Genomic DNA, 27,151 nt, shown 5'->3' with positions numbered 1-27,151 from the left:
TGCTCCTTTCTCAGTGTCCCTGTCTCCTGTTTGTGGGACCTGGTTGCTCAGGCGTGAAAACGTGATACCGTCCCCTCCTACTCTCTTTCTCACACTTCACATCTTCGTCCTCCACATCCAAGCCCTGCCATCAGACTACATCCTGAATCTGATCACTTCTCAACCCCTTCATTACCCGTGCCCTAGTCTAATCATCTCTTCCCTTCTCCTCTGGAATTTTCCAGTAGTTTCCTGGGTCCTCCTGCTACCACAGTGGTTTCCTCCCAGATTCTTCTTGATCTCATCTCTCACATGCTTAAAACTCTAACGTCTTCTTATCTCAGAATAAAACTCAAGCGTCCTTGCGTTGGCCTGCAAGACCTGGCACCATCTCCCCTCCGACAGGCTAGTTTCAGCTGCTGCTGCTTTTCCCCCTATGCTTTCCACTTCAGACACCCCAGCCTCCTTACTGTTCTCAAACACGCCAAGCTTGTTCCCTCCTCAGACCTTTGTACTGGCTGGTCTCTCTGCCTGTAATGTTGTTCTCCTTGATGCCCACATGGCTTTACCCAAACCTCTTAAGTCTTAGGCTCAGTGAACGTGTCACCAGAGAGGCCTTCTCTAATTACAGTGTCTACGGTAGCACTCCCCCTTTTTTTCCACCCTATCTCCTTATCCTTTTGTATTTTCCACATTTCGCTTACTTCTACTTGACATTATTTGTTTGATTATTGATTATTGTCTGCATTCCCCTCTACCCATGCTGCAATTAAGCCTCTGACAGAGGGCACTTTTTTGTTTATTGCTGAATCCCCAGTACAAGAACAGGATTGTCCATTGGTTGGACAAGTGAATAAGTGACTTTTCTGTTTAGTTTCTTCCAAGTGTTTTACAAAGTAGCATTAACATGGACTTGGGCAAGTCTTAAAAATAGATCTAGCCGAAGGTTTACCTTTTATATTTTCATTAGCTTGAAACACTTTAATGATATATGGATTCTTTATTTCCCAAGTCCGGATGGGAGGTGTCTGATGTCTTTTTTTTCCTTGCCTACGCTTCCAAGAAATTAAAGTCGACAAGCCCACACAGCTCACATTATTATTTGCTTAGATACAAAATTCCTTTTGGTCCTGGAAAGCTCTCTGCATGGTTAGGGTACACTTTGGATGATTTTCCCTACTTGCATATGGCTTCAGGTGAGAAGAATAGTAATTTTTTCTTGAAACTGACTCAGCCTGGAAAACCTGCAGATTCACCAGGACATGAGAGAATGAGCTTTTCTGCTAAAAGGTGGGGTATGGTATGTACAGTTGAGTTAGTGATGATTATTAGTTTTATTCTTGCAGCTATACTTAATACCAAATAATATTAGCAATACAGGCAATAGCCAATTATTGGCAAAAGACTTCAGTCACGGTGATAATTTGTGTACTCAAAAATAAGAAAAATCATTGGCAAGTTCAGTGATGAACCCTGCATTATGTGGACTGCGTGACGGGGAGGGCCTGGGGGGTGCACAGTGAGTGCATAGGATCTTTGGGTGGTTTAGAGACCCTCTGGACATAGGAAAGGGGATTTCTACCATGTGAATGGTTTAGGAACTAGCTTTTCAGTTTCTTGGTATAGAATTTAGAAAGGAAATATTGGCTCTGTAACTCATTCAATCCCATTCCATTATTTTTTAATTTAAAAGCAAAGTTGTGACTCCCTTTTTTCAGTTGTACTTCCTGATTAAGATGGGAATTGGGAATGCTTTACCTCCCATGATAGTCCAGGAGACTCTTGTTGTCTTTTGTGTTTTAGCAGTTGCAATGTTGTAATTTCCAGTATTTGTATAGATTCTGTAAGAATCTCTTTGGTTCCTCACAGTACCCTGTGAGGTGTGAAGGGCAAGTCAAGCATGGAAACTGAGGCTTATAGAAGCCAAGTGACTTACCCAGCTGACACTGACTGGGCAGTGACAAAAGCCCCGTTGGAACTAGGGTCTTCTGACAGCCTGTTGCATGGCTCTTTGCCAAAGGCGACAGGAACAGAGTTTGGTGTGGCAGTATCTTAAATGGCCACAAGGTGGGTCTGCTGCCCACACAGTCTGCATTCTCTGTGCTGTGTCTTCCTCGTCTCTGTAAATCTTGCTCTGTATCTGTCTTCACTTGCCTCTCTTTTTTTCTTTCTTTCCTGGCCTTTTCTTCTTCCTTTCTTTTTTCTTCTTAGTTTTATGAGACTGAATTTTTTTTAATTTCTTGAGTTATAGATCCCCTGCTCTTAATCTAAAATTTAGCCATATACATCAGCTCATTTAACTATGGAATTTCTCTTCCTCCATGGGTCAGTGAGCTGAGACAGAAAAAAAATGCTTCCACTTATGATACAAGATCTAAACGCAATTTAAATTTACATTGTTCCAGAAGATCGAGAATGGTTCTAGGAGCCCGGCAACCCGTGCATCATGTTGAGTGGGGGGAAACGGGGAAAAAATAAATTAGGTCTTTTAAATTTTTGACTCCAGAAATATTTAAGAGCAACTGTTTCTTCGTGTGACTATAATGGAATTTTTAAAAATAAGTCCAGTAAGTGAGGCTTAGAAGAAGCAAGAACCATGCCAAAAGAGATGGCTCTGTGGGCTTTTTAGATCAAGAAGAAAGACTTGACCCTTGTTGTGTAGGATATCCTGCCTAATGTGAAACAGAACATCTGAACCATTGCTTCATTGAAATTTGTTGTTTAAAACATAAAGTGAATATGCTAGACTTCAAACTACTTGTGAGAAAAGATATTATTGCAAGTAGTAATATCTCTCAATTAATGTAATCCTAACCATTTGCCGTTTGGAGAAACAGAAGACTCTTTGGCATTTAGGAATATTTGCATTCAGGGCATGTTTTTAATCATGAGCTAAAAGCAGTATTTAGTTTGAACTTCACTCTCTGCTCAAATCATTTGTGTAGTTAGTGTTTGTTTGGGTTTTAAGATCTGTGTTTGTAGTGACTATATTAGTCTTTTTTTCTTGATACGTTCATAGCAGCCTTGCATAGTATCTACACATCGTGAATTAATCCTTAGAGCCCCTATGTGAAGTCATTTTATAGATGTGTATACTGAAGCTTCCCTGGTGGCTCAGAGAGTAAAGAATCTGCCTGCAGTGCAGGAGACCTGGGTTTGATTCCTGGGTCGGGAAGATCCCCTGGAGAAGGAAATGGCAACTCACTCCAGTATTCTTGCCTGGAGAATCCCATGGACAGAGGAGCCTGGCGGGCTACAGTACGTGGGGTCGCAAAGAGTCGACAAGACTGAGCGACTAACACAGTAACACATACTGAAGCCTAGAAAATTGAAGAAAACTCCCAGCCAGCACAAAGTTAGTAAGGGATGGAGTTGAGATTAGATCCCAGGAATTTCAGACTCTGAAATCAATGCTTATCATCACTGTGCTTTACTGGGCCTGGAGGAGTGAATGAATGAGTCAGGCGCCACTTCTGTTGGTCCATTTTTGGCGATACTTGTCATATCATGATGAATACCTCAGTCTCTGTGTCAGTGCTGAAACTTGCCTTTTGTACACGGTAGCTGAGTGCCGTTTTCCGTGTAACTAGACCAGGCTAGTTTTATGTCTTTGCTTGTTCTACCTTTTAGAATTGGATTTCATGAGGAAGCTTCTGAGTGGTTACTCTCTTTCTCTGCAGTAAACCCTGAAGTTTGCTGGTTGTTGAAAGGGTAGCAGTGGTTACTACCTTCTTATTCTAATAAGTTCCTCTGCTTTAGTCCTTATCTATGTTTGAGTCCTCTGCTAATAACTTGCTGATTGCACTTTAGGAAAATACTCTGATGGTAGAACAAGGATGCCTAATTCTATTTAGTAATTTTTGAGGGAGTTTGAGTCTAAACTGTTAGAACAAATTAAATAAAAAGACTCAGAAATTAAATAGAGTGTTGATTTGTTTCAAGTGGTTTTAAGTGCAGGCATTGGAGTCCCACCGACCTTGGCTCTCACCCTGGTTCTGCCTCTGCTTTGTGACCTTAGGTAGGTTAGCACAGTAGGTTGTAGAGAAAGAAATAAGGTGATGCCTTTAACATCGCAGCTGCTCTGTGACACACCAGTGCTCTTCTGGCCCACCAGGTTTGGATCTCCTCTGCCCAGATACCTGCTTTGCTTAAGTCAGTTCATGTCAACGAGCATTTGTAGATTGCCTTCTATGCCAAGAATACACTGAGCTCAGCTACAGAGAGGAATAAGAAATAAGAACCACCCCAGATTTGTTTTCTTATGCTGGCGCTGCGACTGAACAGACTGGGTCTTTTACTCCAGACAAGTCACTTTACCTGTCTAGGGCTCCATTCCCCAGGGCGTGCAGTGGGGGGTCCTCACTGCCCCCTACAGCAGTGAGGGTGATGATCCCTGCTGTACCCATCTCAGAAAGTTGTTTGGAGGATTAAAGAAAATAGGAAGCGTAGAGGTTAGCTTGCAAGTTCTATGTGAATCTCAGGGTCTTCTATTCACTAACTGAAAAGGGAAGATGGACTTGTGCTAGATTTCTGTGTTTAGCATTGAGGACTCTGGGGTCAGGAGCTCCTTCCTGTACCAGACTCTTCCTGTGTACCCACTCACCCACACAACATAGCTCCACCCCTGCCGCGCAGAGCTGCCAGCCTGCAGGCTCTCTCCTGCACTGGATTTTCTGAGTCCAGCCCCGCAGGGATTCTGGCCTTTGCAAGGGTCTCTGAGCCAAACTTTAAACTCAGCCCCTGTTTCCTACCAGCAGCCTGTTTGCTACTCTTCTGTGTTAAATGGACTTTGTTTGAGTGGCTCCCTGTCTGCAGTACATGCCCAGCAGATGGCTGCCTCAGATTCAGGGCAAGGATGCAGATAAGAAGAAGTCATAGCAACTCTTTATTTAAAAGACTTCACTGTGTGCCAGGTCCTCTTCTCCGCTCTACATGTGTGTTCTGTCATTCGATCCTCACAACAGCACTTATCATAAGGACAGTTGGGGTTTTCCCAGATGAGGACCCTGAGGCTGAGATAAGGTAGCTTGCCCTCAGTCACACAGTTAGTCATCGGTGGAGTCAGGACTCAAGCCTTGCTCAGTGCACGCTCTAGGTGGCCAATAGTTCTGTCTCCCTCCCACCCAGGCCAGCAGCATGGGCCAGAACATCCCTGTCTATTCCAGGGGCTGGTCAGGGGCCAGCTTTCCCAGGGGAAGTAGCACGTGTTTTAAGAGAGAACCTTATCCACTTCCTATGACAGATTAACGACAAGTGAGTGACCAAGGAAAAGGTGTTTTAGGCTGATTTTTTTTTTTTAACTTCTACCAAAATATCCAACTGGCATGTTCCAAGTGTCCACCTTCTCTCTAATTCAGGGTTTCTTAACCTGGGACTATGGATGGGCCTCAGGGAGCCCATGAGCCCTCTGAAATGGTATGTAGAATGTGTTATTGCTGGGAGCGAGGTGGGGGTGGAGTTAGCATCTATACATTTTAGTGGGAACCTTGGCTCTCAGGATATTCAAAGTGATGCCGTCTCAAACAGTGTTAAGAATCTTGTACTAATTGAGATGAGGTATATAGTTGGTTTTCCCTAAATTGCAGACTTAGCCTTAGCCCAGGAAATGATTAGAATTTTTTCCTCCTTGAAAGTACATTTAAACAGATTTCAAATTTAACCTTCTTGCAGGGCAAATGTGTGAAACTGTGACTTCCACAGCCTTCTGATGGGAGTCAGCCAACAGTGGGTGTGATTTGGAGCTCAGGGGCTTATTCCATCACTTCTGTTTTTCTTGAATTCAGTTAAAATTGCAGTGGTGAAAGTAAGAGAGACAAAATGAATCTTGGACTTTAAGGGGTGGGAGCTGTGTCTCTTCATTAAGTATTTTCATGTTTCCTGTGTACCAGGCATTAGGAGTTTCACAGTGCAGAGTTCCTGCCCTTGTGGAGTTTGCATATCCTGATCTATATATATTTTTGTATCATTAATGCCTAGCAAAGAACATTGCACATAGTGGGGCTCAACTACTGGATAAATAAATGCCCCTTCTTGCATCCTTATTAGATTAAAAAAAGGAAGGCCTTTGGCTTTGATTTGTTCAGCAGCTGACTATTAAGTGCTGATTATGTCCCAGGCATTGAGCTGGGCACTAGAGATATGCTGCTAAGCAGAACAGACGTGGCCTTTTTCCTAGTGGGAAGACAGACAGTCGAGTAAGCGCATAAATAAATAATCGTGGACTTGGACAGGTACCATGGAGGATTTGGCTCTATGCTATGAGAATATATAATGAAAGACTTAGCCTGATGGGGGAAGAGGGTGTCAGGAAGGGTTCACTAAAGAAGTGATCTGGAGCTCTGATCTCAAAGGTGAACAGGAGTGATCCGGACACCAGGCTGCACAGGCCGAGGGACCAGGCTTGAAGCGTCCGTTGGCTTTGGTTGCCATTTCCATTTAGAAGACAGGTAGTGCTAAGGGATGGAGTGAGGGGTCATCTCTCCTTCATTTAGCAAGCATTCCTGGGCACTCTCTTTGTGCAGAGCAGGGACAGCAGCAAGTGAGGCCTGTCTCTGACCTGGAGAAGGCGCTAATGATGAGGTACGCAGGCTGAGAGGCACTGGTCTCTCCGGGGTGCAGCCTCATAAAGACACTTGAGTTGCTGCTTTTCCTATTGACACTTCTCATTCCTCACTCAGTTATCAGGCATCAGTCTTAATGAGTCTCTGACTCAGAGGCAGCTTGAGCCAGTTGACTATACAGCCACGCACTCTGGAAGTCAGAGTCAGCTATGAACCCACTGTGAGCAATGTTGTGTTTATTTTTCGTTTGTGATGGGGTTGGGGTTAAGGCATTTAAGGGAAAGAGGGAGGAAGAGAGAGACCGAGAATTGAGGCTGAAAATTAGGCAAGCAGTCAGAGCTCCGGAGCAGCGCCGTCCGTGGAGAGAATGCCAGAGCTCTGTCTCAGAGGAGCCCAACTTATGAGCATTGTTTTTAAACAGCAGTCACATTGTTAACTCAGTTATAAATGTAATTTGTCCTCAATGCAGAAAATGTGGAAAACCTAGTAAACACACGGAGAAATGCCCATGTCCTGTCACAAAAATGTAAGAACCAGGTGAGATAACACGTGTACAGGGTCTGGCGCTCACAGGGCACTCATCACACACCAGCTTCTGTTATAAAGCTGAGGGGGACCCACGCTTTTACTCTAAGAATGATACATTTATAATAAGGGATAATGAGATGTAGAAGACAGTATTTTGTAACTAGCCAAATGTATGGTTATGGAGGAAATGTTCATTCTTTGTCACCACAGCATGAGAAGGAAAAGTCGAAGGATCCTGAAGACCCGTGAGGATGTTTTATAGGGTTTGGCATCAGCTTTTCTTTTTCACAAAGCACTTGAGGAGCCTTGTATCTCTGCCCGCCCTTTGTCATTTACACAGACTGACAGGAGAGAGTACTGGGAGGAAGTGTTGGCCGCCCACAAGCCTCAGTTTTCTGTCCCTCTACTGTTGATTTGTTCAGATTGTTTATGAATTTACTGATCACGCCGATGTTTTATTTGGGTGCTTTCTTTGTGAATCAGTTACACACATAATAAACATTCGTCCCAGCATTAGCCTTAAACCACAGAAGATCTAGGCTTAGGGGTGCCACTTTCCCGCTTGCAGCCTCACCCCAGTGGTGTTTAGTGGGCATCTTTATAGCCTACAGCGAGGGCATAGTGCTGGTAGGCTCCTGGCTGCCTCCCTTTGGGCAGCCTTACTCCAGGAGTAATCTCTGATTGGGGCATACCTGTAAACAGACGACTGGGGCAGGTGTCCGCAGAATCAGTGGTAGGGGAACACCAGGCAGCTCAAGTGAGACAGGAAGGGAAGAATGAGCAGGGACTAGGAGAGGCCAACACGGGCCTGCTGCAAGCTCGGGCCTGTCCTGTCCCCTTTCTGCACCTCAGGTTTTCATCTGTAAAATAAGGATGTTGGACTAGACTAGCCCTGAGATGCCTAATTAGCCTGGAAGGTGTTAGTGGCTCGGTCATGTTCAACGCTGTTGCAACTCCATGGACTGTAACACACTCCATGGACTGAAACCCGCCAGGCTCCTCTGGCCATGAAATTCTCCAGGCAAGAATACTAGAATGGGTGGCCATTTCCTTCTCTGGGGGATCTTTCCAACCCAGAGACTGAACCCTGCTCTCCTGCATTGCAGGTGGATTCTTTGCCATCTGAACTACCAGGAAAGCCCAATTAACCTGAAACTGGGGGCTAAAAGTTAGGTGTGTGAGTCAGCAGTATAGCAGTTTGCAGTAGTCGGTAAGAACAAGCTTGGGAGAAAGAGGACAGTAGTTCAGTGAGATGGAAGAATTTAAGGGCAGAGAGAAGTATGCCTGTTTGAAGGCAGCACAGAAGGTGCTAATGGAAAGGAAAGTGGTAGAAGGTAGATAGTGAGGTGGCTACAGCTTGGACTTCGGATGGTGTCTAACGGCCTGGCGCAAATCCTGGATCTGCCAGTCCCTAACTGAGTGGCTGTGGTCAAGTTACCTAACTTCCTTACTTCTCAGTTAAGTTGCCTATAAATTGAGGCCATTAATACCACACCTTGTGGAGAGGTTGTGAGGTCAGAGAATGAAAGCACCTGCAGCGTTGCTGGTATGTGCTGAAGAAAATGGTGCCTGAGGAGGAGGGAAAGAACGAATAATCAGACCTAGAACTCAGATAGGAGGGGCCATCTGTTGGATGTTCATTCTGACACCCATGGTAAAATCTTCAGGAACCAATTATCCGCCCCCCCACAAACCCCTAAATTTGAGTAAGAATTTTAGCTTCTGGGCTTATGTGCAGGAAGTAACCACTTCGGTGGTTAACTTGGGATGCCAAGGTCAGTAGAGATCTTGGTCTTCAGTGCAAGCCTTGAAGCACCCACCTTTTCCTGATGCTTTTTAATTTATGCTGTGCTCTATCCTACAGATTAGTCAGAAGAAGTTGAAAAAATATGAAAAAGAATATCACACCATGAGGGAACAGCAGGCCCAACAAGAAGACCCCATCGAGCGATTTGAGGTTTGTTTATGGCCTAAGTGATGTGAAGTGCCTTCAGCCTTTCACTTCAGAAAATTGTGCCTATAATTAACTTTAGTGAGTTCTGTTTAAAATTTAGTTTCACTGTTTCTAGGTTCCAGTTACAGTTTGAGTTTGCAAAAGAGAAAGCAAGACTTGCTTCGCTTCTTGCTAGTTGTCTAGTTGGTTACAGTTCCATGGGCTTTTGTCACAGTTGGGGGCTTCCCTTGTGGCTCAGTCAGTAAAGCGTCTGCCTACAATGCGGGAGACCCGGTTTGATCCCTGGGTCGGGAAAATCCTCTGAAGAAGGAAATGGCAACCCACTCCAGTACTCTTGCCTGGAAAATCCCATAGACAGAGGAGCCCGGTAGGCTACAGTCTATGGGGTCGCAAAAAGTCAGACACGACTGAGTGACTTCACTCACTCACTCACTCAACTGCCTGACAGTTGAATCAGTGGAAACAGCAAGGAAGGAACTGTTGCTTGGCGGCACACTGGGGCCAGCCACATCTCCCCAGATTCCCATCGGTCTCAGCAATTAGTTTTGAGGGTTAACCTGAAAAGTTGTCATTTCCATCTGATCTTTATGTCTGCAACTGGTTTCTCCCCACCCATCAGCGAGAGAATAGGCGCCTACAAGAAGCTAACATGAGGTTGGAACAGGAAAACGACGACTTAGCCCATGAGCTGGTGACCAGCAAGATTGCACTGCGAAAAGACCTGGATAACGTAAGTCTCCCTTGTCTGAAAAGATGCTTGCATTGAGACCCTTCTCCTTAATCAGGTGAAATCCTGAAGTTTTCGTGTTTATTCTAGTGTTTCCCTCTTAGGAGGACCTCCTCTTGTCGGTACTGTTCCTCCCTTTCCTTCAGGGGTCATTGATGATCTCATTAAGCCCTCCTTTCCACACTCTTCTCTCGTTATACGTGCAGTCCCTGAACACCTCTCCAGACATGGATTGAAAGACCTCTTCGGCTGATTCTTAAGTTATTACAGTTGTCAGTAGCATTTAATCACTGTAATTTCCTTAACTTACCCCTAAGACAAGAACAGATTTTGTCATCCTGGATATCATGTGCCTTTTGCATAACCATTGCCAGTTGTAATAAAGCCCAGTGCCTCCACAGCTTGCAATTTCATCAGGAATCTCTGCTGGCAGATGTTCTGTTTTTCTTTGCTTCTCTTAATCTTGAAAAGTTTGAGCTGATGGCATTCCTGGCAGGGTGTTGTCCATTTTCTGTACGGCAGGCTTCCCATGGTGCACTGTCTCATTCATGGGTGAGGTCAGATGTTGGCAGACTTTCTATAAAGAGACAGACATGACTCGGTGGGCCATATGGTCTCTGTTGCAACTATGTAACTCTGCCATTGTCACAGAAAGGAGCCACGGACAATAAAACAGATGAGCATGGCGGTGTTCCAGGAAAACTTTATTTAGGAGAATAGGTGGCAGGCTGGATTTGGCGCTTGGACAGAGTTTGGCAGCACCTGACTTAGATTTTCCTGTCAGTTTTCTGCTCATTGATTTTTCTAGAGACAGGCTTAGACTGTTGAGGGTTAACAAGGAACTTACATAATATGTTGAACCCCATAGGATATATGAACTTCATAAGGTCTTGACGTCTACCAAACATGTATGAAAATCCTGTGTGCTACTGTATTTCTTCAGCCTCCTTAGATTCTCCAAGTAATTCGTGCATCAGATGAAGAGAAAGAGATGGCAGTATCTACTGGTTCATATTACCTCTCTTAGAGAGGAAAGCACCCAGGAAGAAGCAGAGCCAGGAATATAACCCAAGTGCATCTAATAGGAATGCCCAGGCTTTATCTGTGATGCCACACTGCCTCCAGAGTAAATATGAAACAAGAAGCTGTGATTTGATATCATAACTACACCAAAACTATACGGACATCTTTCAGAGTGTTTCCTAAACCCTTAAGGAGTTCCAGGTGCTGCACAGTGCTCTGTACTTACCGTTAAACCCTCCAGGAAACCCTTGTGAAAGGGACACAGTTTCACTGAGGAGGCCAGAAGAGGCTCAATGTCTTACACAGTCCCAGTGTTAATCAGCGGAGAAGGCAATGGCACCCCACTCCGGTACTCTTGCCTGGAAAATCCCCTGGATGGAGGAGCCTGGTAGGCTGCAGTCCATGGGGTCGCTAAGAGTCGGACACGACTGAGTGACTTCACTTTCACTTTTCACTTTCCTGCATTGGAGAAGGACATGGCAATCCACTCCAGTGTTCTTGCCTGGAGAATCCCAGGGACGGGGGAGCCTGGTGGGCTGCCGTCTATGGGGTCGCACAGGGTCAGACACGACTGAAGCGATTTAGCAGCAGCAGCAGTGTTAATCAGTGGCAGAGCCCTTAGATTGAAACCCAGCTGGCCTGACACTTCTGGCTCAGAGGAGCAGGACCGCTGCTGCCTCTTGAGCTCAGAAATAGCAAACTGAGGTCCCAAGTCCAGTGAGTGCCGAGAAGATAGATGTTTTTGCACTAAACATTGAGTCCCCTTCCAAGTTAGTTTTCTCTCATTTCTGTTGGATCATCACTGAAAATCAGCTAGGTGCTGAAGTGAAGAATGTGCGGTCTTTTCACCATTATTTGACTTTAGGGTGTTAGATTTTTGAAAGAACTTCTTCATGCCTTTTCATACTTCCCTTTCTGCATCCCAGAGAAAAGCTCTGGTTTGTGGCTTAAAGGATTTCCAGAACCCTCATTGTATTTCCAGTTAATTTTCTGTCATTTTTGTTATTCCTCACCTGTCATTTCTGTGACTTGTCCATCACACAGCAGCTATGGAAAAATCCCCAGTCAGCCACTGAGTCTGTAGGTGACCCCATCCAAGCCTTCTCCTCTATGAAATGGGGCCTGACATTGGTGCTCAAGACTGAGGGAACCTGTGTAAGGCCCCGTCTGCACCCTCTCCTGCATGGCTGCCCTCTACACTGAGACCACATAATGTGAGAGCAATGGAAACAGACTTAGTGGCACACCTGCTGGGATTTGAATTCTGGCTCCCCTGCATTCTAGTTCTCTGACCTTGAGCAAGTTGCAAGCTTTCCCCATTGCATTACTTTGGGCTCTATCAGAAATCGATTGACCCTGTATGTACGGGTCTCCTTGATTCTCTCTCTGCTCCATTGATGTATATGTCTCTCCTTATGCCATTACCACACTGTTTTAATTATTGCAGCGTTACCAATCTTCAGATCAGGTCATGTGAATCCTCCAACTTTGTGTTTTTGGTTTTTTTTTTAATAGTTTGGCTATTGTAAGTAAGTTGCATTTATATATACGTAAGAGAATTAGTTTCTCAACTTCTAAAAATAAAAGCCTTCTGGGATTTTGAGTGGGGTTGTGTTGAATCTATAAATCAGCTTGAGGAGTACTAACATCTAAATAATCCTTGGATGTTCCAGTCCATGATTATGGTACAATTTTCATTAATTTAGATCGTTTTTAGTTTTGTTTACAAGATGTGCACATGGTTTGATCTGTTATTACGGGCATCGTTTTCTTCATTGAATTTTCCTATTGCTAGTCTCTAGAAATACAGTTGATTACTTGACTTTGTATCCTGTGACCTTGCTAAATTCACTTAACTCTAGTAGCCTTCTTGTTTGTTTTTTAGGATTTTCCACATACATAATCATATCATCTCTGAATAAAGACAGTTTTACTTCCTTTCAAGCCATTCTGCCTTTTTCCCCTTGCCTTCCTGCACTGACTAGGACCCTGGGAACAATGTTGGATGTGAGAGTGGGCCTTGTTCCAGATGTTAGCTCCAGGTTTTCTGTAGATCAAGCTGAGGAAGTTCTCCTTTCTTCCTATTTGCTGAAAGTTGTTATCGTGAGTGGCTGTTAAATTTGGTCAAATGCTCTTCCTGCATCTGTTAAGGTGATTATTTGCTGTTTTTCACTGTATGCAAACTCTGCATTCGTAAGAAACTTGAGGTTTTCTTTTTTTAAAGATTTTTATTTGCATTAAAGATTTTTGTGTTCCAGACGAATATTTGTGTATAGGGTTTCATTAATGTTTTAATATGGGTTTGATATCAGGGAAATGCTGGCCTTCTAAAGTGAACTGGGAAGTATTCCCTAATGTTTTTTAAGGATTTTATGTGGGATTGTTATTTGAGTGAATCTTTGATTTAATATCCTAGTGAGGGCACATGAGCCTGGAGTTTTCTTAACCGGAAATTATTTAATTATAATTTCAGTTTATTTTCAGATACAGAGCTATTTAGATTTCCTAATCTTCATGTGTAGATCCTTATAGTTTTTGCCTTTCAAGTGATTTATCCATTTCATCTTAGTTGTCAAATGTATTGGCATAAAAAATCATTGATATTCCCTCATTCTTTTGATGTTTATAGGATCTGTTGAAGCCTTCTCTCTTTTATGCCTGATATGGGTAATTTGTGTCTTTTCTCTTTTTTCCTTATCTAACTAGAAGTATATCAACTGTGTTGATCTCTTTAAAACCCAGCTTTTGGTTTTGTTGACTTTTTTCCTTTTTGTTTTATTGATTTCTGCTTTTTACTCTCTGCTTCTCCTTTTCTTTTGGTTTAACCTGCTCTTTTTCTAGCTTCTTAAAGAGGAAACTTAGTCATTGATTTGGACCTTTAGTCTTTTTAAAAAGACTGAGGCACTATTTCAGCTACATCTCACACATTCTGATGTGTTGTGTTTTTATTTTCATTCAGTTCTTGTGATTTCTTTGATCTCTGAGTTAATTAGTAGTGTGTTGTTCAATTTTTAACTATTAGGGGTTTATCCCAGAAGTTTTTCTGTTCGTTGATTTCTGATTTAATTCATTTGTCATCAGGGTACATACTTTTCCTGATTGTAATACTTCTAAAGCATACTTTTGCCAAAGAATGTTCAAACTGCTGTATAAGTGTGCTCATTTCCCATGCTAGCAAGGTTATGCTCAAAATCCTTCAAGCTAGGCTCAGCAATACATGAACCAAGAACTTCTAGATATACAAACCGGGTTTAGAAAAGGCAGAGGAACCAGAGATTAAATTGCCAGCATTTGTTGGATCATGGAAAAAGCAAGGGAATTCCAGAAAAAAACATCTACTTTTGCTTCATTGGCTATGCTGAAGCCTTTGACTCTCTGCTATACCAGTGTCTGTGGGTCACAACAAACTGTGGGAAATTCTTAGAGATGGGAGTACCAGATCACCTTACCTGTCTCCTGAGAAACCTATATGCAGGTCAAGAAGCAACAGTTAGAACTGGACATGAAGCAACTGACTGGTGCAAAAGGAATACAACAAGGTTGTATATTGTCTCCCTGTTTATTTAACTTACATGCAGAGTACATCAGGCGAAATGCCAGGCTGGATGAATCACAAGCTAGAATCAAAATTGCCAGGAGAAATATCAACAACCTTAGATATGTAGAAGATACCACTCTAATGGCAGAAAGTGAAGAGGACCTAAAGAGCTTCTTGAGGGTGAAAAACTGCTGGCTTGAAACTCAACAGTCAAAAAACTAAGATCATGGCATCCGGTTCCATCAGTTCAGTTCAGTCACTCAGTCGTGTCTGACTTTTTGAGAACCCATGAATCGCAGCACAGCACGCCTCCCTGTCCATCACCAACTCCCAGAGTTCACCCAAACTCATGTCCATCGAGTCGGTGATGCCATCCAGCCATCTCATCCTCTGTCGTCCCCTTCTCCTCCTGCCCTCAATCCCTCCCAGCATCAGAGTCTTTTCCCATGAGTCAACTCTTCACGTGAGGTGGCCAAAGTACTGGAGTTTCAGCTTTAGCATCATTCCTTCCAAAGGAACCCCAGGGTTGATCTCCTTCAGAATGGACTGGTTGGCTCTCCTTTCAGTCCAAGAGAGTATTGGAATTTCAGCTTCAGCATCAGTGCTTCCAATGAACACCCAGGACTGATCTCCTTTAGGATGGACTGGATGGATCTCCTTGCAGTCCAAGGGACTCTCAAGAGTCTTCAACGCCACAGTTCAAAAGCATCAATTCTGCAGTGTTCAGCTTTCTTCACAGTCCAACTCTCATATCCATACCTGACCACAGGAAAAACCATAGCTTTGACTAGACGGACCTTTGTTGGCAAAGTAATGTCTCTACTTTTGAATGTGCTATCTAGGTTGGTCATAACTTTCCTTCCAAGGAGTAAGCGTCTTTTAATTTCATGGCTGCAGTCACCATCTGCAGTGATTTTGGAGCCCCAAAAATAAAGTCTTGACACTGTTTCCACTGTTTCCCCATCTGTTTCCCATGAAGTGATGGGACCGGATGCCATGATCTTCGTTTTCTGAATGTTGAGCTTTAAGCCAACTTTTTCACTCTTTCACTTTCATCAAGAGGCTTTTTAGTTCCTCGTCAGTTTCTCCCATAAGGGTGGTGTCATCTGCATATCCGAGGTCATTGATATTTCTCCCGGCAATCTTGATTCCAGCTTGTGCTTCTTCCAGCCCAGCGTTTCTCATGATGTACTCTGCATATAAGTTAAATAAGCAGGGTGACAATATACAGCCTTGATGTACTCCTTTTACTATTGAAACCAGTCTGTTGTTCCATATCCAGTTCTAACTGTTGCTTCCTGACCTGCATATAGGTTTCTCAAGAGGCAGGTCAGGTAGTCTGATATTCCCATGTCTTTCAGAATTTTCCACAGTTTATTGTGATCCACAGAGTCAAAGGCTTTGGCATAGTCAATGAAGCAGAAATAGATGCTTTTCTGGAACTCTGTTGCTTTTTTGATGATCCAGCGGATATTGGCAATTCACTTCATAGTAAATATAAGGGGGAAAAGTGGAAGCAGTGACAGATTTTATTTTCTTGGGCTCCAAAATCACTGCAGACGGTGACTACAGCCAAGAAATTAGAAGATGCTTGCTCCTTGGTAGGAAGTGAAAGTGGAAAGTGAAAGTGTTAGCCATTCAGTCATGTCGAACTCTTTGCAGTCCCATGGACCGTAGCCCACCAGGCTCGTCTGTCCATGGAATTCTCTGGGCAAGGATCCTAGAGTGGGTAGCCAGATCCTTGGAGGAAAAGCCACGACAAATCTAGACAGTGTATTAAAAAGCAGAGACATCACTTTGCTGACAAAGGTCCTTATAGCCAAAGCTGTGTTTTTTTCCAGTAGTCGTGCACGAATGTGAGTTGGACCATAAAGAAGGTTGAGCGCTGAAGAATTCTTGGTTTCAAATTGTGGTGCCAGAGAAAAGACTCTTGAGAGTCCGTTGATAGCAAGGAGATCAAACCAGTCAATCCTAAAGGGAATCAACTCTGAATAATCATTAGAAGGACTGTTGCTGAAGCTGAAGCTCTATTACTTTGGCCACCTGATGCAAAAAACTGACTCATTGGAAAAGACCCCGATGCTGGGAAAGATTGAGGGCACGAGAAGGGGGTGACAGGATAAGATGATCGGCTAGCATTACCAACTCAATGGACATGAATTTGAGCTGACTCTGGAGAATAGTGGAGTACATGGGAGCCTGGCATGCTGCAGTCCTTGAGGTCACAGAACTTCAGACAGGACTTAATGCGTGAACAGCAACATGAAAAGCATACTTCTGCTTTATTGGGGGACTTTGCATGGTCCATTTGGGTTGAATGTGCCACATGTTCTTGGAACGTGTGTCCTGTTGTTGTAGGTGGAGTGTTGTGTAAACATCACTTTGATCCAGTTGACTCACTGTTGGTTAAATCTCCCGTAGACTTGCCGCTTATCTCCTTATTTATTCTATCATTTACTGAGAGAACAGTGAGGAAATGTGTAACTCTGTGCCCTAATCTGTTTCTCCTTCCCATTATGTCAGTTTTTGTTTCTTTTAATTTGACTTTATGAAAACATTTCAAGTTTCAAGGAGTGACTCTTGGTGCTATGGAATGTCCCTCTTTGTCGTTGGCGATACTCTGTTCTGAAATCTACTTTGCTTGATACTAATATAGCCATTCCAGCCTTCATAGTATTGCATGGTATATCCTTTTCCATTCTTTTTTTAATATATCTATGTCTCTATAGTTAAAATGGGATTTTGTCACCAGCATATAGTTGGATCTTGCTCTTTCAAATTCCGTCTGACAACCTCCTTTTAATTGCAGTGTTTAGACCAGTCACATTTAATGTAATTATTTATATGGTAGATTTAAGTCTGCCACCTTGCTATTTGTTCCCCATTTGTTGTATTTGCTTTTTCTTTTCTTTTTTTCCCCTTTTCTGCCTTCTTTGGTTTAATTGGGTATTTTCATGATTTCATGTTCTCTCTTCTGCTGCCCTGTCAGTGGTTCTGGAGCTCTTTCATCTCCAGAGCTCTCACCCACAACTTTCAGTTGCCAAAGCCTCTCTGAGCCCCTGGCTCTGTCTCCATAACCCTTTGAGGTATGCTCTGTGTAGAACCCCTCACCCTGCTCCTTGGTCCAGAATGTACCCCGAGGCAGAAACCCAGAGTGGTGGTAGAACCTTGCTTGTTTCCGTTCTCCCAGGAGCCACAGTTCTGCTTTGGTTTTCAGGGTCAGTAGACGGTAACTTTATATATTTTGTCCAGTGTTTTGTTTACAGGGGACGGGTGAGTCTGTCCTGGTTAGTCCTCCATGACCAGAAGTGGAGCTCTGGATTTGTGTTTATCCCACCTGTTCTCTCCTCTTGCGCTTATGTAAGTAGAGTGACGGTGCAGCGAGTGTGGCGCCCTCAGAGGACTGCCATCAGCCCGCCCAGTGGCCTCCGTGCACGTTCTTGTTGAAGGGGCACAGCATTGCAAGTCAGCTCCTATAGCATGGATTCCAGCTCTGCCACACTCACTGTGTGAGCTTGGGGGAATCACTTGCCTGTCTTAACATTTTTCTAAATTTTGGAGCCAGGGTGGCAAGGAAGACTCTTGGGTTAGAAGATCCCCTTTGTGAGCCAGCTGTCCTGTACTTGTTAGAATCAGTCTTACCTCCCATGCGAGTGATGATGAGTAACTGAGAGAATGTATGTGTGTGCTACAGGTTACTGCTCAGAGGCTTTACCCAGGTCTGAGAGAGAGACGCAGAGGTGACAGGATGTTCTGCTGATTCAAGTAAAACAAAATCTTTAACAGGACTTCTTTCTCCATATTATTTCCTCTGTTGTTTGAGTCTCATTTCCCTCTCAGTTGCTGCTTGGGTTTGAGCTAGAGGAGAGGATAAGCCACTCCCCAGCAAAGACAGGCTTAATCCAGGACCCCATTTAATCACCAGTATGTGCAATTTGCCAGTAACTAATGGCTTAGGAATAGAGGAAAACAATAGAATGGCAAAGACTAGAGATCTCTTCAAGAAAATTAGAGATACCAAGGGAACATTTCATGCAAAGATGGGCACAAAAAAGGACAGAAATGATATGGACCTAACAGAAGCAAAAGATATTAAGAAGAGGTGGCAAGAATACACAGAAAAATTATACAAAAGAGATCTTCATGACCTAGATAATCATGATGATGTGATCACTCACCTAGAGCCAGACATCCAGGAATGCAAAGTCAAATGGGCCTTAGGTAGCATCACTACGAACAAAGCTAGTGGTAGTGATGGAATTCCAGTTGAGCTATTTCAAATCCTTAAAGATAATGCTGTTAAAGTGCTGTTCTCAATATGCCAGCAAATTTGGAAAACTCAGCAGTGGCCACGGGACTGGAAAAGTTCAGTTTTCATTCTAATCCCAAAGAAAGGCAGTGCCAAAAATGTTCAAGCTACCACACAGTTGCACTCTTCTCACACGGTAGCAAAGTAATGCTCAAAATTCTCCAAGTGAGGCTCCAACAATACATGAACCAAGAACTTTCAGATGTTCAAGCTGGACTTGTAAAAGACAGAGGAACCAGAGATCAAATTGCCAACATCTGTTGGATCATCAGAAAAGAAAGAGAGTTCAGAAAAACATCTACTTCTGCTTTATTGCCTACTCCAAAGCCCTTGACTCTGTGGATCACAACAAACTGGAAAATTCATAAAGAGATGGGAATACCAGACCACCTTGTCTGCCTCCTGAGAAATCTGTATGCAGGTCAAGAAGCAACAGTTGGAACTGGACATGGAACAACAGACCGGTTCCAAATAGGGAAAGGAATACGTCAAGGCTGTATATTATCACCCTGCTTATTTAACTTATATGCAGAGTACATCATGCAGAATGGCAGGCTGGATGAAGCACAAGCTGGAATCAAGATTACTAGGAGAAATATCAATCACCTCAGATATGCAGATGACACTACCCTTATGGCAGAAAGTGAAGAGGAACTGAAGAGCCTTTTGATGAAAGTGAAAGAGGAGAGAGAAAAAGCTGGCTTAAAACTCAACATTCAAAAAACAAAAGATCATGGCATCTGGTCCCATCACTTCATGGTAAATTGATGGGGAAACAAGGGAAACAGTGACAGACTTTATTTTCTTGGGCTCCAAAATCACTGAAAATGGTGATTGCAGCCATGAAATTAAAAGATGCTTGCTCCTGGAAGAAAAACTATGACCAAGCTAGACGGCATATTCAAAAGCAGAGACATTACTTGGCCAACAAAGGTCCATCTAGTCAAAGCTATGGTTTTTCCAGTAGTCATGTATGGATGTGAGAGATGGACTATAAAGAAAGCTGAGTGCCAAAGAATTGATGCTTTTGAACTGTGGTATTGGAAAAGACTGTTAAGAGTCCCTTGGACTGCAAGATCAAGCCAGTCAATCCTAAAGGAAATCAGTCCTGAATATTCATTGGAAGGACTGATGCTGAAGCTGAAACTCCAATACTTTGGCCACCTGATGCAAAGAACTGACTCATTGGAAAAGACCCTGATGCTGGAAAAGATTGAAGGCAGGAGGAGAAGGGGACAACAGAGGATGAGATGGTTGGATGGCATCACCAACTTGATGGACATGAGTTTGAGTGAACTCCAGGAGTTGGTGATGGATGGGACGCCTGGTGTGCTGTAGTCCATGGGGTCACAAAGAGTCAGACACAACTAGGCAACTGAACTGAATGGCTTTTTGAGTTGCATGGTGTGCCATTCTCAATTCTCCACTTAAGGCCTCAGCCCCTAGCCCCCTGGAACCTATGCCTCCCAAAGAAAACATGTCTGAGGAGTGATGTGGTAGCAGGCGCAGGGACTGTTATACACTTAGCTCTGTGACCTCAGACATACTGTTGAAATTCAGGGAACCACCATCCATTGTCAAAGGAAGCTGCATGTGAGGAGCTTGCAAAGACGCTCTATATCTAGCTTGTGCCCCTTTTCTTTGCCTGCCTTCTCACATGCTACAGTCTCTCATTCTTCAGTTATCAGTGGACACTTAAGGGTAATGGACTCTGTGGGTCAGGTACAGGTGAATCATTTTCACTTGGACCCAAAGATCTGCCCACCAGACTTGTGTGTGCTTTAGAAAAAACTAGGGTGGAAGATGGTCATTTCAGATAAGAAAAAGAGTGTGCCAGGAAGGAGGTGCCTTCCTTTGTCAGATGAGAACGAGAGCAAAATGCAGAACGTGTTTGATGAAGCAGAGAAAATCCTGAGAGTTCAGAGAAGAAAACCAGAATTCTGAGTCTTCATAATAATGATGGCTGCCTTTTATCGAGTGTCTGCTACATGTTAGCAGAACTGTGCGGAATCCTTTCCATGCCTTCCCTCAGATGAAGATCCTGAAGCTCCAATAGGTTCTCTGTGACTCTTCCTAGTGGCACACAGTCAGGGAGCGACGGGAGTCGAGGCCAGGCTGGCTGATGCCGGAGGCCAGCGCCTAGCCACTCCCCCACACAACGCTGGGCAGGAGACGGCCTGGCACTTATGCCCAAGTGTCCTCTCAGTGTGACCTTGAGCATATCACAGTTCCTCTTTGCATCACACTTTCCTCCTCATCCTAAAGTTGGGCTATGCTGCGTAATTCAGACCCTTTCAGTTCTCACTTCTTCTGTAACAGCATCTCTCAAACGTTTCAGGCTGAGGAAAAGGCCGATGCACTGAACAAGGAGCTGCTTATGACCAAACAGAAGCTGATTGACGCAGAGGAAGAGAAAAGAAGGCTGGAAGAAGAGTCTGCTCAGGTACGGGGGGCATCGCCCCTCCCACACTCCTCTGTGTCTTGCAGATGCTTGAGAGCTGGGATTTCACTGCTGGCTTCCTCTTGGCCCTGGAGAACTCTGGGGACAACTGGCTTCAGTTTCTCTCCAAAGGCCTTTTTTACTTACTGAATAAAGCAACATAATGGTTCTTAATAATTAAAATGTAGGAGACAGTGAGGCAAAGCCCACGCTTTCACTGGGGCAGAAGTTCCTGTGTGTCAGCATCTGAGTATGACCAAAAAGGTTAGCATTTCTGCAGAAGGAAAGCAGACGTCTCCTAGTGTGTGGCTCCTCCCCTACTTGCCCTGTCCACAGCTATCTCCCCACAGAGCCAGCTCTGGGAGGCTTGTCCTGAGCACAGCCCCTGGGTAGGAAGAGCTTCGGGTGCTGCGCCCTGGGCAGGCTGGTTCTGCTTCACTGTCCACCCGCTTCTCATCTCAGTCAGACGGCCCGAGGTGAGCGGTGACGGGGACGTCCCACGTAACCCCCGAGGCGCTGAAGGAACAGCCGTGCTCCCATCAGCTTCTCCTCGATGTTTGCTCTGTTACGTCCTCCGCCCAGGGTCCCAGTGTGGGCTGCACTGACAGGGACTTCAGCCAAAGGCCCACCTGAAGCAGGGTTTGATGTTGTCCGATGTTCTGACTTCTCTCCCGGCGTCAGGAGTAGGGTTCGTACTGCTGAGAGAAAGGGGAGGAGACAGGAGCGCCCCTCTGGGACTGTGGGGTCAGCACAGCACGACACAGCTCCTGCCGGGGCTTCCTGTCTGTCTCCCTCAACCGTCAGTCACCTTTGCTTTTCTTACTGTGCGCAGTTAAAAGAAATGTGCCGTCGGGAACTCGACAAGGCAGAATCCGAGATTAAAAAAAACAGCTCTATCATTGGCGACTACAAGCAGGTGGGTCTGTGCCCCGGAAGTGGGCCACATGCTCTGGGCGCTCTGCTCGCCTGCGTGAGAGGTCGCCTCTCCACACCCCCACGTGTCCCCACTTGGCCATTGGCCCTGCAGGAGTCCTTGTGCTTCTGGGCGAGTTACTGTGCTGATTCTCAGCTGTAAAATAGGGGGACTCGTGACTCTCCCGGAGAACTGTTGTGAGGAGTCCAGAGATGTTTGTGGAGCCCCTGGCCTAGGTCCCTCACACAAGTAGGCACTTAATCCCTGGAGGCTACCCTGGTTCTTGGGAGCACTTCAGACTCTGGCTGTTGATGTGTGGTCCCGTGATGTGGAACCACCTGTCCCCCAGCCGGTCCATTCTGACAGCTTAACTGAACTGGCCTTCTGCCTTCTGTCCTGGGCTCTCTCGCTGGCTCCGGAGTCTGGCATGTCTGTAACGTTGACCTTCGAGTGCACTCGGGCGCTGACGGGTTCTCGCAGGTCCTGGGCTGATGGATGCGGAGGTGACAGAGCCAGAGCACCCTCTGCCCACCTGGCATCTGCCCCCTCCCACTCAGCACTGTCTCAATTCATGGTCCAGCCTCCACTGTAGAATTCACCACGAGACCAGACTGTGCAGATTATGACACTGCTGAAGAGACTGTCATTTGAATACCCTGTTTGTTTCCTTAGATTTGCTCTCAGTTGAGTGAAAGATTGGAGAAGCAGCAGGCTGCTAATAAAGTGGAGATTGAGAAAATTCGAGTAAGTCTTCATTTATCAAAGAGATTTTATCCCCCCTAGTTCATTTAATGGCTGTATTCACAAAAAATTTGGGGAGGGGGATATTCCACTTGGATTTCAAAAGTGAGAGAAGCTGATGCGTGCCTGACAAGGCAGCTGTCAGGACCTGGTTCAGCAACAGCTCATGTTTTGCCTCTTTCCATTGGTTGGGGGATACAAATCAGACCAGAAGAGTTCTGACTTTAGACCTCAAGGTGCAAGTGTCCCTTTTCTTTATAAATTTGTACAACGTCCTCCTCTGGATTACTTTGCTTGTAAAAAAACAAAATGAAATGCAAGAGCCCTAAGACTTGAGGTGTTGTCTGTGACTCCTGCAGCACCACGCTGTGGTGGAAGGGTCCTGTGAATGACAGGTTTCACTCGAGGGCGGGAGCTGCAGAGGCCAGGCCACTCCCCACGATTTTCTGTAGCATGGGGACCATTCCCCACGATTTTCTGTAGCGTGGGGTCCACTCCCCACGATTTTCTGTAGCATTAGGACATCTGCCTCCTGCTATAATGGACCCAGATACAGTGAGAGCCGGAGTTTTTAAATGCTTTGTTGCCAGTTTCAGAGTTTTTGTTCCTTGATATTTTCTTTATAATTAGACTACTTGTCAACTTTTACTAAGATCAGTAATTTACTGAAAGATATTTACTAACATATTTACAACTGGGTGGACAGAAAGGTGGGAGAGTTCATGACCATGTTTGCATGAAGCAACATTTTACCTGGAGCAAGGCGATGCTTGGCCTCTATTATAAGCAGTGTTTAACCAGCAGTACCAATTTTTTAAGCAAAATTCATTTTCTGATTCTAAAACTAATAATGTTGATTGAAGAAAATTGAAGAATACAAATAAAGGGGCAGGGGAAGAAAGCCTTATAATCTTACTACCCAAAGAGTACATCACCGTTAACACTTCAGTGTGTGTTCTTTCAGTGTTTGTATTTCCTGTAACATACAGATTTTCTTTCAGTCTGAGATATGCATTTTTTTCAAATTTACATCTGAAGGTAGGACATATTTTATAACTAATGGCTTTTGTGGTTTCACTGGCAGAATATTCTCTTAGAGGAAAATGAAATGATGTTTCTTATAGTCATTGCTGTCTTATTTTCATGAAATGTGGTATGTATTTGTAACTATGCTTTAACGACATTTTCGTGTCCTAGTTCACCCAGCACCATAACATTTTTACCAAATTATGAAAAATTCCTCAAAAACCTTTCCGAGGCTGCATGCTTGTTGTATAAATACAGCGCATCCTATGTAATTTCTCCCAGGAGCGATAGTTTATCTCCCCACCCCTTTTTTGTGTCTCTGATTCTGCAGTGAAATTCCTTGTACATGAATCTTTATCTAGTCACTCCTTTATCATGTTTTTAGCTAAGATTCCTAGATGTGAAATGACTGGCTCAAGACATAACAATATGTGTATGGTTTTTGGTATGTAACGCCAGGTGATTTTTCCAGTAGGTCATCTAACAGTTTACAAAAAGAACAGTTTTTCAGAAGCCATAGTGCTCAGCCAGGCTCCCCAGAAAGGAGATGCTCACACCTCCACATCTCCTTTGTCTCTTCACATCTGACCTTCAATTTCAGCAAAAAGTAGATGACTGTGAACGCTGCCGGGAATTTTTCAACAAAGAAGGGCGCATAAAGGGCATGGGCTCAGCTAAGGAAGTTGTGGATGAGGATACGGACGAGGAGAAGGAAACACTCAAGAACCAGCTGAGAGAGATGGAGCTAGAACTGGCACAGACCAAGCTGCAGCTGGTGGAAGCGGAGTGCAAGATCCAGGTAACGGTCGCAGCCTCGGGTTCCCGCCAGCCCTCTGCCCCTGACGCAGGGGGCCCAGACCTGCGCGAGGGGATGGTTTTCTGGGGCTGCAAACCCCAGAAATGATATTGACGGTTTGGGGTTTTTTCCCTTTTAAACTTTGACTGTAATCCTCCTGGGAAGAAGCCTGTTACTTGTTATTTACTAGTGGACGTTTAATTAGTATTTAGCCTGTCCTAAGAATTGGGCTTTCTCATAAGAATTGTCCATCAAACTTGGAATCCTTCTGGTGGAGGAGAGAACACATGATTTGAAATCGCAGCCGCACCACCGAACTCCTTGACATTGGGTTAGTAACCTCCTTACACTGCGGGTTCCTCGTCTGCCAGTGGAGATGATGAGGGTCACTCTTATCGTTTGCTTTAAGACTAAATAAGAGAACGTACAGAAGGGGCTCAGCATGGTGTCTGAGGGCTTCACAATACCAGCTTTTATGTTCCAGCTCCTGTCACTTAACCAGCTTTGTGCCTTAGGACTTAGTACCTAATTTATCTGAGCCTCCTTTCCTGAAGAAACTGGGACTTATTTTGGTCATCTTTATACTGCACGGCTAGTTCCGGCAGCACCGTGCTGAGCACAGGGCAGGCACCAAGCGCAGGGCGTGGGGGAACCAAGTTTAGGACTAAAGCTGAAGACCTGGTCTCCCCATCACATTCATCACCAGACACCTGCTTGCCCAGGCCCCGTTTCAGCTGCTGGCGCTGCAGAGCTAAGACGCGGCTTGGGTGACTGTCTGGGTAATTAGGAAGGGCCTCACCAAGGGCGGTGTCTGATCAGAGAATGAACAGAGGTTGCAGCTGGTGAAGGGGAGGAACACTGAGCCAGCAGAGGGCATGGCATGTCCAGCAGCACAGAGGGAGCAGTGGGCCTGCCTGAAAGGTCCAGATTTGTGAAGCATCTCACATGTCTTGCTAGCAGGTCTAGACTTCTAAGGTACTTGCTGGAAATGAATGCTGCGTTCTTAGCTAGAGCGTTCGGCCTGACTCCTGGTGTGCAGTGGGTAGACGGAGGGTGAGATGCTCAGATAGGAGGCTGTTTTGAGGTCTTAACTAGAAAAGGTGCCAAAGCTTTTGGCCCTCCAGATCTTTCTGTGCCAGTTTTGAGAGCTGGGGCAGGGGGTGGGGGGTTGTTTCCAGAGGTGTCTCAGGAGGAGACAGACTTCACTTGTTGCCTTGGCTCAGCCCTGGAGAGGCAGTGTCCTTTGCACAGGAGACCAGCATCCTCACGTCCATTGTTGCTCTTCCAGGACTTGGAGCACCATTTAGGCCTTGCCCTCAACGAGGTCCAGGCAGCCAAGAAGACGTGGTTTAACCGAACACTGAGCTCCATAAAGACGGCAACCGGGGTTCAAGGGAAAGAGACTTGCTGAGAGCAGCTGCTGCCTCCAGACCCTTCAGAAAACATGACACCTTTTGTTGCCTTCTTTGGCCAGATGTGTGATTCTGTGACACGTCCCAGGACAGAATGTCCGTAAGTCAGATCCATAGAAGCCTGTCGGGAGGTCACTGTGGACCGGAGCTCATGAGGCCCTCCTCACTGCTGATACTAACAGGCCCGCCAACTCGCCTGCCGCTCTGGACACTCCGAACGTCACTCCTCCGTGTGACCTCCGGCCTCTTCCCAGTTAGGTCAGCTCATACCCAGCCCAACATCCGAGTTGACATTATCAGAGTTTGGGGATCTTTCAGGCTGTTGGTTTTTTTCTAAACCTTTTTTTTTTTTTAATACACACACACATACAAATATATATATATAAATATATATATATATATATATAGGGGGACGTAGGGCAGGGGATCAGTGACTCAAGTATCTGCTCCAGTGCCAGCAGAGGGTCCTCCGGGTAGACATGGAGAAGCACTTTCTTTAAATAGGAGGGTTTCGTGGTTGTAGTTGAAGCCGCCTGGTTTGTTAAGCTCTACAATGCACAGGTTTGGGTTTGGCATTATTCACACGTTTCTGATCAATTCTATGCAACTCTCATAGTTTCTGTTGTTCTTATTGTTAGCTGCCAAATGACTCCACAGTGCTGGGGTGGGTGACTTGACCGACTGTGAGACTGGATTAATCATAACGTGGACAAATCTTATTCTGCTTAATGTGTCTGTGGGTTGTGTGGGTGTGTGTGTGTGTAGATATCTTTTTCCCAGTGCACCCAACTGACAGTGTTTAAATCCCAGACTAGGACTGATCTGCACAAGTTAATTATGTGGTTATTTGAGCACTTACTTCATTCAAGGTTTGTCAGGCTCTGCTCTCCACCCTGCTGTTGTGAGAGCTGTGAAGAGCACCTTCACTTCAAGGTTCCTAGTGTTCTTGCACAACAGGTTGTACAAGTGAGAAAGACTTTGAGTTCTGTGTGTGTCTGAGAGAGAGAGAGTGTGTGTGAATGTTGGGCTGTGCAGACGCACATGCCAGGAGGCCGGCGTGCTGCTGGCCTGGTCCCTCCCTGGGCTGAGGCCAGTGCTCTTCAGAGCACTTGCTCTGAGCCTTGCTCTTCAGATGGGCTGCAAGTTCTCACTTCAAAACTATAGAATGGGGGTTTTAGCACCTTTAAAAAAAATAACTTCAGACT

At 44.9% G+C, this 27,151-nt stretch overlaps 1 protein-coding gene across 3 annotated transcripts in view; it reads left to right on the top strand.

Moving 5' to 3' along the window:
* RABGAP1 (RAB GTPase activating protein 1) overlaps window positions 1-26,290 on the top strand; it is a 155,545-nt gene extending 129,255 nt beyond the window's left edge. For 2 of the 3 annotated variants that reach the window (XM_068985702.1, XM_068985720.1), the window contains 7 exons: window positions 8,932-9,024; window positions 9,641-9,751; window positions 20,957-21,061; window positions 21,891-21,974; window positions 22,644-22,715; window positions 24,340-24,537; window positions 25,823-26,290. In XM_068985702.1, coding sequence (XP_068841803.1) covers window positions 8,932-9,024; window positions 9,641-9,751; window positions 20,957-21,061; window positions 21,891-21,974; window positions 22,644-22,715; window positions 24,340-24,537; window positions 25,823-25,945 — 786 coding nt within the window. In that variant the 3' untranslated portion in view covers window positions 25,946-26,290. The remainder of the gene's footprint in view (window positions 1-8,931; window positions 9,025-9,640; window positions 9,752-20,956; window positions 21,062-21,890; window positions 21,975-22,643; window positions 22,716-24,339; window positions 24,538-25,822) is intronic. The other variant, XM_068985711.1, reaches the window with a different exon arrangement.
* Window positions 26,291-27,151: the final 861 nt, after the last annotated feature.

Source organism: Capricornis sumatraensis, chromosome 1 (assembly GCF_032405125.1).
Source record: "Capricornis sumatraensis isolate serow.1 chromosome 1, serow.2, whole genome shotgun sequence".
NCBI lineage: Eukaryota > Metazoa > Chordata > Mammalia > Artiodactyla > Bovidae > Capricornis > Capricornis sumatraensis.
Note: the sequence above shows the minus strand (reverse complement) of the source record. Positions and strands in the feature narration are given on the sequence as shown.